At 60.8% G+C, this 8946-nt stretch overlaps 1 protein-coding gene across 1 annotated transcript; it reads right to left on the bottom strand.

The window, feature by feature from the left end:
* Positions 1-626: 626 nt before the first annotated feature.
* Positions 627-8673, bottom strand: LOC106482325 (glucagon receptor-like). Its single transcript, XM_067306447.1, has 13 exons — positions 8563-8673; positions 8098-8194; positions 7405-7512; positions 6918-7039; positions 6663-6769; positions 6355-6511; positions 6027-6186; positions 5755-5815; positions 5461-5530; positions 4733-4821; positions 4354-4492; positions 3663-3704; positions 627-3008 (listed from the first exon to the last, which is right to left on the bottom strand). The coding sequence occupies exons 1-13, from the start codon at positions 8638-8640 to the stop codon at positions 2937-2939; spliced, it is 1302 nt and encodes a 433-aa protein (XP_067162548.1). The 5' UTR covers positions 8641-8673; the 3' UTR covers positions 627-2936.
* Positions 8674-8946: the final 273 nt, after the last annotated feature.

The raw sequence follows: 8946 nt of genomic DNA, 5'->3' as shown, positions 1-8946 counted from the left end.
AGTGTGCAGCAAGGGTTTTCTGTCTCCGTGCTCGGTTTTGAAACTGCTGGGAAAGAACTGGAAGCAGTTCCCCCTTACTGCCATGAGTCAGGGGTCCTTGGAGTTGAGAACTGCTACCTCTCCTTAGCTACATCTTGCACTGAGCAGCACTTCAGAGAGGAGCATATGGAAGCACAGAGGCCAGTGCTCATCAAGGGGATTAATTGTGATTTTGGGAAGAGAGCCAGCTTTCTCTTCCCAAGGCAGTGTAGCTTCTAACAGATTTGGCATCAGATCCTGTAGCAGCACCCCCAAACACACGCGGATAGTAGGTTGCTGGAGCTTGCAGCAGCCAGTGAAGAGCAGAGGAGCATCCAGAGAGCAATCCAACTCCTGTCCAGAAGAAACTACCTGCTCCCTTGTTTTGTAGATGGCTCAGCCTGATGTGATAAATAATACAAACAGCTACCCAAATCACTATCATGTGTTTTATTTTGCCACTTACCTCCTTGTTGTGTAAACTAAAATCTATTCCTAGAGAATAGAACATAGTTCTAATTTCAAGTATCCGTTGATACCTCTATAACTGGGAGTGTGTGCGCTTATGTGGCAAAGTGAGTATCAGTGCCCTTGCATATGCTGCTGCCTTTACCTCACTGCCTGAGAGCTGTTTTCCTCCCTCAGAGCAGACAGAAGTGGCATGCTCCATTTGCTGAAAAATAAACATTTATTTACATCTGAAAAGAGAGTTAATGTGCAAAATGGTCTCACGGGGGTTATCTAGCCAGGAAAGAACTGCATGACTTGCTCTCCAGCCTTGAACCCAGTTGCAGCTGAGCCTGGCATGGCCTCTTTCCTTCCTATGCTCAAGGCAACCCTCCTTAAGACATTGCGTTTCCAAGATGCTTTCCCTCTGCCTGTAAGCCCAGGGGGCTGAGTGGGCAGCTTGCCTGGAGCTGGAGAACTACCTGTATCCAATTCTGTGTAATGAAGAGTCGGAGCTGCTTTCACCCTCCTGATGGAGGTGTGGCCCTTTCTGCAAGGTAAAGTAAATGATATGGACTGCAGTCTCAGAAGCACACTGCTACTGAAGGTAAGAGCAAGGGGGCTTGGACATCGTTGGAATCTGCTGCTGCACTCTTGGCTCTTATGGGAGAGCACCAGAATCAGTCCCATGGGGTAGCTCTGCCTGCTGCTGTTCTCTGGCAGAAGCCAGATGCAAGTGAACATTAGTACTTGAACTGCACAGGCGCTTCGCTTCCAAAAGGAGAGACGTGTAGATGCTCTGAGCCATGCTCACAGGGGAGTATTGCTTGCTGCTGGCTCTTCTCCGATTTTGATGTTCTGCGTGGGGATGTCGGGGTCCCTGTTGCAGCCTGGTGGCCAGGATACCAAGGTGTGCCAGGGCAGTGTAGACAAGGCTCTCCTGTTAGGCTCTGCAGTGTGCACTCCTTGTGAGCAGGGGTCTCTGCAGTGTCCCTCTCTTGGGATCAGTGGATTTGCTGAGAAGAGCTAGGAAGGGAAGAGGTTCTGGATTTTCTGGGGTACAGCAGGGCACTTGACAAGGGTGTGCAGCTAATGCTTTGGTGTCCTACAGGAAAACAAACATCTTAAAACATCTGTTGCACAGCTGGGACTAGAAGTGCCCAGTCTTTTGTCAGTGAAACAGTTCCCAAGTGCAAGATGTTTCCTGTGAAGGACTTCACAGTTCCGGAGGGAAGAGGTGGTTAAGATGCTGGGCCTAGGACTTGCTGAGGTCAAGGCTCAGCTCCCAGCTCTGCTGCAGGCTGGTGCTCTGGAGTCCTTCACCCTCCCTTGTTGTGGTTTTCTCCTGCTGCCAAAGAGGAAGCGGTGCTGCTCTTGCTTAAAGGGCTGTTGTGAGAATAAACACAAAGTGCTCAAATGCTGCAGTAACCTACATGCTTGCCTACTCCGCTGGTTCTGCTCACTGCAAATGGAGGCTTTGATGTGGCTCTGCTGTAGGCAGAGTTCAGAGAATGGAGGAAATCTGGTGTTTGGTGTAGCTGGAGAGGGCGGTGAGAGAAGGAGGGAGGCAGGTGTTGAGGGAGGCCATGTTCTGTGTCAGTTATGAGGGTGGTGAGAAGGTCCAGAAGCAGCACCTTCCTATGAAGAGGAGCTTCGCAGGAGGACTCTCTCTGGGACAGACAGTTCACAGGGCATTAGCAATATGGTCTTTGCTTAGGGCAAGGAGAGCAGGAACGTGATTCCCTGGATTGCAGCATTGCTTGGCACAGCTCAGGGCACTTCAGCTTTCCAACTCTGAATGCAGTGGCAGCAAGAGATGCTTGTTAACCAGAACAGTGGCAGCAGATGCTGTGTAGGAATGTCAGGGCCAAGCAGCATCGCAGTGTCTCCCTGCTGCTTGCCCTCTGCTGATGGCTGGGCTCCATCTCCAGCTGCTGTGACCCCCGCTCCTGCAGAAGCCCAAGGCATCAGTGCTGATGGGGAGGGAGTTCCTGTGTGCAGGGCTGGCAGATGCCAACGGAGGTAGTTTGGGGTGCTGTACACTCAGGTCAGACAGTGGTAGAAATGAGCAGGCTGGCCTCCCCCACGTAGCTTACCTGCTCCACACTGAAGCCTAAGTGAGGTGAGGTTCTTCTGAGGAGATGGCAATGTCTTGTAAGAGCCAAGTGTGTCCGTCTCAGCCCTAGACTGCAGTGGAAGGAATCTTCCCTCTGGCAGCTCCACTGCTTTTGGATGCAGCCCAGCCATTCCTGATGCATGCTGCTGCACAGTTTCCTTTACGACTTGTGCCCTGCTTCCAGGTCCTCGGCACAGCTGGGACATAGGCTCCCCGGTATGCTCATTCGCAGACAACAGAGGTGCAGTACCAGAGCAAGCTTCAGGGCAGCTCCCACCTTGGTGGTCGTGACACTTGCAGCCCCCATGTCCTCTGGCTCTCCAGGGCAGGTCATTGCAGCTGTGCTGTGCTGCCATCACTGGGCACAGCAGAGCACTGGGTGGTCGAGCTTCCAGAGCTGCCACTTCTTCTTCATTTCTGACTTCACCTAGCAAGGAGATGAGATGTCACAGAGGCTTTTCCCTAGCAGTGCCTTGTCACACTTCCCGCCTGCTGCTGTAGGCACAGGTAAGGCTGGGGCCCTTTGGGACACTAGAGGTGTTCTGGGGTCAAGCTGGGCCTGCATCCTCTGGAGGAGCATCTTTCCTCTCCACAAACCAGTCAGCACGAGACAAGTTTGCAAAGCCTGTGGCTGGCAGGACACAAGCCTAGCCCAGTTCCCAGCACAAAAAGGCAATAAAGTCGAGGCTCAAGGAAACCTCCTGTCTTTGGGTTTACTGGCTTCTGGCACCCTAAACTAGTGCTGTAGCAAATGGATTATGCTCAGTACACTCATGCAACCTCCAGCGACAGCCGGGCTGAGCATATAGCACAGCTTGCTCGCACTGCCCGAGCCTGGCCACCTCTGCAAGTCATCCTGTCTGATGTTAGGGGAAGGAAGCGCTGTAACAGTCCTCCAGCATTTTTGCACTCATGCAGTGACTGGTTCCAGCCCCTGCCACGACATGGCCAAGAAGAGTACCTCCCACTCCAGCTGTGGCTGTGTTATGCAGTTAGCACACTGCTGTAAGTCAAGGGAGGGAGCACAAACTAGGCAGAAGTGGGCTGGCTGTAAGGCAAAGCTAGCAGAGGCGGTACGTACCTCTTTATTGGCGAAGCAATACAGCACCGCCACCAGGAAGCCCTGGGGAGAGAACAAGAGCACAGAATGAGCCTGACACCTCCACTGGCCTCTCCCCTGGGCTGGTGCACTCAGCGGCCCTGGGAGCTGCAGTGCGTTTTGTCTCATGAGGCTGTTTCTGGGCGCAGGTCACCCTGCCTTTGGAGTCAAGGTCACCCAGCCTGGAGAACATCCTGGGCATGGTGCAGCAGTCACACGTGCATCAGTTTCTCTGTTGCCATCAAGCAGATGGTGACAGTGCCACTGGTTTTGCTGCCAGCTGTAGGGCTGCTGCAGTCGTGACCCCCTGCTCTTGGAGCTCAGCCAGGGGGCAGTGCATGGCTGGGTTTTTGCTCCATGGTGCTTTGGTAAGCTGCAAGCAGGGTCGAGGCCTGTGTTCTCCTACCACTGGGTCAGGTAGGCTGGAGCTGGGACAGTAAACCAGGACCACAGCCTGGGTCATGCGCCCTTTGCTGGGCCGCATGAGGGTGAGATGGATGCTCTTAGTGCATGCAGCCTGGAGCTGGCATGGCACTGGCTCCCCAGGCCAGGAACACAGCCCAGACAAGGGGTGGTGGTGGGCACCACCAGGCTGGCAATGGGCAGAGAAAGGGGGGGCCTCTCCTCCCTGCATGGGCTATGTGCTGCTGCACAGCTCACCCTCCTGCCTCACCTGGAAGGAGTTGAGGAAGAGGGTGAAGAACACCTTGACATAGCGCAGGATGCCCGTGGTTTGCTCATCAGTGGCGAAGATGAAGACTACCTCATGGATCCCGAAGAGGGGGATGAGGGTCAGTGTGGCTTTGGCCAGTCTGAAAGAGTAAAAAGGGGTCCATAGGCCTGTGAGCGCTAAAGGGTTGGGGCAGGCTTGCAAAGTGCACCACAGGGCTAAGCAGGGACAGTCCATTAATTACCATCAGCATGGTCATTTAATGACATTACAGGACTGAGAAGCAGGGTGCTGCCCTGGAGGAGATGGGAGTGTGGAGGGTGGCATGGCATAGAGAGCAGCCTCCTCCCTTCCTCCCTCCCCGCTGCCCCCTCCAGCTCACCGCAGCTTATAGTCCGCGTAGCCCTTCTGGTTGGCACGGAGTTTGGCCAGGATCACCTTGAGGATCCTCATGAAGATCAGCAGGTTGATCTGGGGGGAGATGCTGCTAGCACAGCAATGCCCTGGGCGGGGGCACCTGTACCCCAGCATGCCCCCACCCTGGCACTCCTCGAGGGGCTGTGGGCCGCTGTGCTCTGGGAGAAGGCAGGTGTGCCCACCCACCGGCAAAGGTGAGCTGCCCGGACTCATGGACACCCACAGCCAGCTGTGCAGCCCAACAGCGCTGGAGCCCCAGCACCTGTCCCTCGGCCCCAAATCCAGGCTGGGAAGCAGCAGGGCCTGCACCCAGGACCCTTCTCTCTGGCTGAGCACAGACATGCCCCCTGCGCTGACCCGTAGGGCCTGCAGCCCTCCTTTTCTCCATGTCCCTGAGGTTACAAGAGGGACAGTTAGCAATTCTGTGCAAAAAAAAATGTGCAATTAGCGCTGGGCCTTTGAGATGGCCCTATTGCGCAGTGGGCATGGGGCTGGCTGGAGGGATGGTGACGCCTCTCCCAGCGGGGAGCCGGACAGGGGCAGGACTGGCTGCTGGGAACCGCTCCCGCACCAGAAGCGGCCCCCATGGATCGTGGCCCTGTGCAGGGCCGTGAGCTGGGGGCCAAACTGCCATTCTCCAAAAAGCCGTGGGACGCGCTTGAGACAGCGAAGAGGCACCCGCGCCCCCCTTACCAGGGATGCCAGCAGGATGGGGATGCGGATGATCCACCAGTAGGCCATGTTCTCGTTCAGCGCCCAGCACCTGGGCAGGGAGAGCAGCATGGTGACGCCGGGCCGCGAGCGGGATGGTGACACGCGTGCACACGCGGGAGGAGGCCCCGCTGAGCGGCACAGCGTTTCGGCAGCGTGCAACCTGGCCCCCGCCCCGCGGCCGCCTCGGTCCCCTTCCCTGAGCACCCAAACCCAGCGGAGACCCGGCCCCGGGGCTCAGCACCCCCCGGGGGACCCGCGTCCCTCCCCGCTCACTCGGCGTTTTCCTTCAGGTACTTGGCGGCCATCCAGGGCACCACGAACACCACGGGAGTGCCTGCAAGTCACACAGCAAACCCTGTGAAAACCAAGCGCCCGCCTGAGCTGGGAAACCCGCCCGGCGAAGGCAGCCGGGCCGGCCGCGGGGACGCCGCGGGGACGCTGTGGGGACGCCGTGGGGACGCGGCGCTCGCCCACGCTGCGGGGACGCCATGGGGCCGCGGCGCTCGCCCACACCGTGGCGCCGCCTGCGCCCGGGTGGCCCCTACCCCAGCCCAGGTAGAGGTAGAGCCTGTAGTAATTCCTCTCGGAGAAGACGGCGCCAATCAGCAGCTTGTACAGGTAGACGGCCTCCACCAGGAACCAGTAGTGATTGGCCAGGATGCAGTACTGCATCACCACCTGCGCCGCCCGGCAGCCAAGCGCCGCCTGCGGAGACGACGGCGGCCATGAGGCGGCCGCGAGGCGGCAAGCTCGCCCGCGGGGCGCCCGGGCCACCAGCCCCTGCTCGCGCGGCCCTGCGCGGGGGCGAGGGAGACCGTGGCGCCCCGCGCGGCCTCGCCTTCCCCGGGGCCCCGCGGCCGCCCCGGCGCTTGCCTCGTTGCTCAGCAAGGCCTCCCAGTCGGCCACCCGCGCCACCTCCATGCCCCAGCGCTTCTCCAGCAGCGCGTCCTTGACGATCACCGAGGTGGCCCGCAGCCCGAAGGAGGCAAAGAGGTTGGCGTGGATGTAGTTCCTGGTGCAGCGGAGCTTCCTGCGGACAGCAAGGGCGTTGGGGGGCCTCCACCGCCGGCCACGGGGATGGAGGGGGCCGCACACCCGCCGGGGCGCCCCCAGCACAGCCCCAGCGGCACCGGCCCCTTCCCCTCCACGGCGCGCGGGGGTCCCGCCGCGGCGCTCCCTACCTGAAGACGGTGAGGACGAGCAGGGCCGAGACGAGGGTCAGCAGCGACAGCGAATACCCCACGGTGTAGAGCACTTTGAAACTCACCATCAGCCTGCGGGCGCCCTCCTGCGTGTCAACACAGCGTTGGTGAGCCCGGCTCCTCCCCGAGCATCGCCATCCCACCCCAGCGCCCCAGGGCGGGTGCCCTGCTCCGGGCGACGCTGACGGCCACCGCGGCCGCTGGGTCGCCACCAAGTGGCGAGGGGAAGCCCACCTCCTCGATGGTGGACTCCATCTCCTCCTCGCACTGCGAGTAGTCCCGCCAGGGCTGGCTGCCGTTCACCGTCACCCACTGCCCGTCCGGCCCACACCTGCGGCTCACCTGCCCGTCCTTCACTGCGGACACAAAGCACAGCCCCGTCCCCTTCGGGCGGACGTGTCCCCGCAAGACATCCCCCCTGCCACGGTGGGGTCACCCTCTGCTCTCCCGCTCCCGGCCCCACGGGGACGGCTCGCAGCCTGCCCGCACACGCCATGGGGCATGAGCCGGACTGGCCTGCCAGGCTGGCTCAGCTCAGTCCTACACGTGCCATGGATGTCCCCTTATAGCTACGTCTGCTCGTGGCCCCCTTCCTCCCCCTCGCAGCGGGAGGGAAGGGAAGGCACCCGACAGCCTCTCCCGCCCTGGCGCACGTCAGGCCAGCCCGGCCCTGGGCCCCTGTTTCTCCTGGGTGTGCAGGAGGGAAGAGGGTTGTCATCACCTTTCTCAAACCAGGGCAGGTAGAAAGGGCAGGAGACGTTGACGGCGGTGCCAGGGCTCCCGTCCGGCCAGCAGGCGTACATGTCAAACGTCCGGTTGCAGAAAAGCCCTTCCAAAGGCAAAGACAAAGCTCAGAGCCCTGGGAAAAGCCAACAGTCGCACGTGCACAGCACAGCCCATGCGCAGCCCCCGAGCCATCCCCGGCCGTGGCGATGGAGGTGCCACGGAAGAGCAGGGACATATGAAGGGGAAAGAGCCCTCTGCCCCCCAGCAGCCCCAGGAGAGGCAGGGCTGCTCTCCCTCCCAGGACAGAGCAGGAGGTGCTGGCTGCCCTCCGCGTGGCTCCCGAGGAGGCTCTGCCTCGTGCTGACCTCAGCTCCCAGGACTAGGATGGTCCATCTGGGGCAGTATAGCTCTGCACAGGACCCTAGGCATGACCAGGGACCTGCTGAGCCTGCCAGCCCCCTGCCTGGCTCACAGCCTGGACCATCTCTTCTCAGCCGGGATCTGGCTGGTGCATGGTTACCTGCGGCACCAGGCCCAGCGAGGGGTTTGCTCTGCCAGGCTTGGTGTCTGCAAGCGCTCATGGACAGAAATCCCCGGCACAGAGGCGCCCAGGGCCCCACACTCCACCCACTGCCGTCCCATAGCCACCAAGACGGGTGACCACCTCCGAGGGCCACAGAAGCCCTACCTGCCGGGTACGGCTCACTTGCCATCCTCCTCAGGCACTCGTCACGGTACCTCATCCACTCCTCAAAGGTCCTTTCCAGCACCTTGGCTCCGCTGTGCTGCAAGCCCAGAGCTGGAGTTAGTGCCTCCTGCCTGCCCGCCGGGGCCTGGGGGACCGCGTTGCCTGTGCCGCAGCAAGACTGCGCTCGCCAGCCCGGGCCGGTGCACACCTGCCTGCCGCGAGGGTCCAGCCACCCACCCGGGTCTGCGTGGTGGCCCCAGAGGACAGCACAACCTGCAGCGCCAAGAGCGGGCCAAGGGGCTCAGCCCCGGGTCACTTCCATCCGATGGTGCTGAGCCCACTGGATGAGGCCCTCTTGCCCAGCACGGCTGCTGCAGGCTGGATGCCCTGGGGGCAGGCAGGGAAGCACAGCGGCTAGCGCCAACCCCGCTGCCCCACAGGCCGGCCCCAGCCCTGCCCCCTTACCGGCACCGAGGAGAACAGGCACATCCAGGCGAGATGGACGAGCCTCCGTCGGTACCCGGAGACGGGCGCATCCCTCATGGTTGTCCCCGCTGGCCCACGGCCAGAGCTCCCAGCACCGCGGTGAGTCTCCGAGCTGAGTCAGGGACCCTGGTCCTGAGCAAGAGACACAAGGGCAGCGACTGAGGACGGCGCGCAGCTCACCGCTGCCAGCTCGCCCCTGCGAGCGTGGGCAAGGGAGATGTGCTCCCAAAGGTGGAGGAGGAAAACCAAGGCAGTGCCACGGTGCAAATCCCAACGAGGCCCAGGCCGGCAAGGCCCTTCCCTGGCCACGGTCAAGCCCCTGCGTGGGGAGGAGACTTGGACAAATTGCAGAGATGGTCACAG

The sequence above is a fragment of the Apteryx mantelli genome, chromosome 16, assembly GCF_036417845.1.
Source record: "Apteryx mantelli isolate bAptMan1 chromosome 16, bAptMan1.hap1, whole genome shotgun sequence".
Classification (NCBI taxonomy): Eukaryota; Metazoa; Chordata; class Aves; order Apterygiformes; family Apterygidae; genus Apteryx; species Apteryx mantelli.
This window is presented reverse-complemented; position numbering and strand designations above follow the sequence as displayed.

Bases quoted from the DNA above. Each gene is read 5' to 3' on its own strand.
- LOC106482325 (XM_067306447.1), bottom strand. From the start codon at position 8,640: ATGAGGGATGCGCCCGTCTCCGGGTACCGACGGAGGCTCGTCCATCTC. The intron at 7,040-7,404 runs GTGATGACAACC...TTGTGTCCGCAG, and splicing joins CCTGCCCTGGTTTGAGAAAG to TGAAGGACGGGCAGGTGAGC. The intron at 6,770-6,917 runs GTGGGCTTCCCC...GTTGACACGCAG, and splicing joins TGGAGTCCACCATCGAGGAG to GAGGGCGCCCGCAGGCTGAT.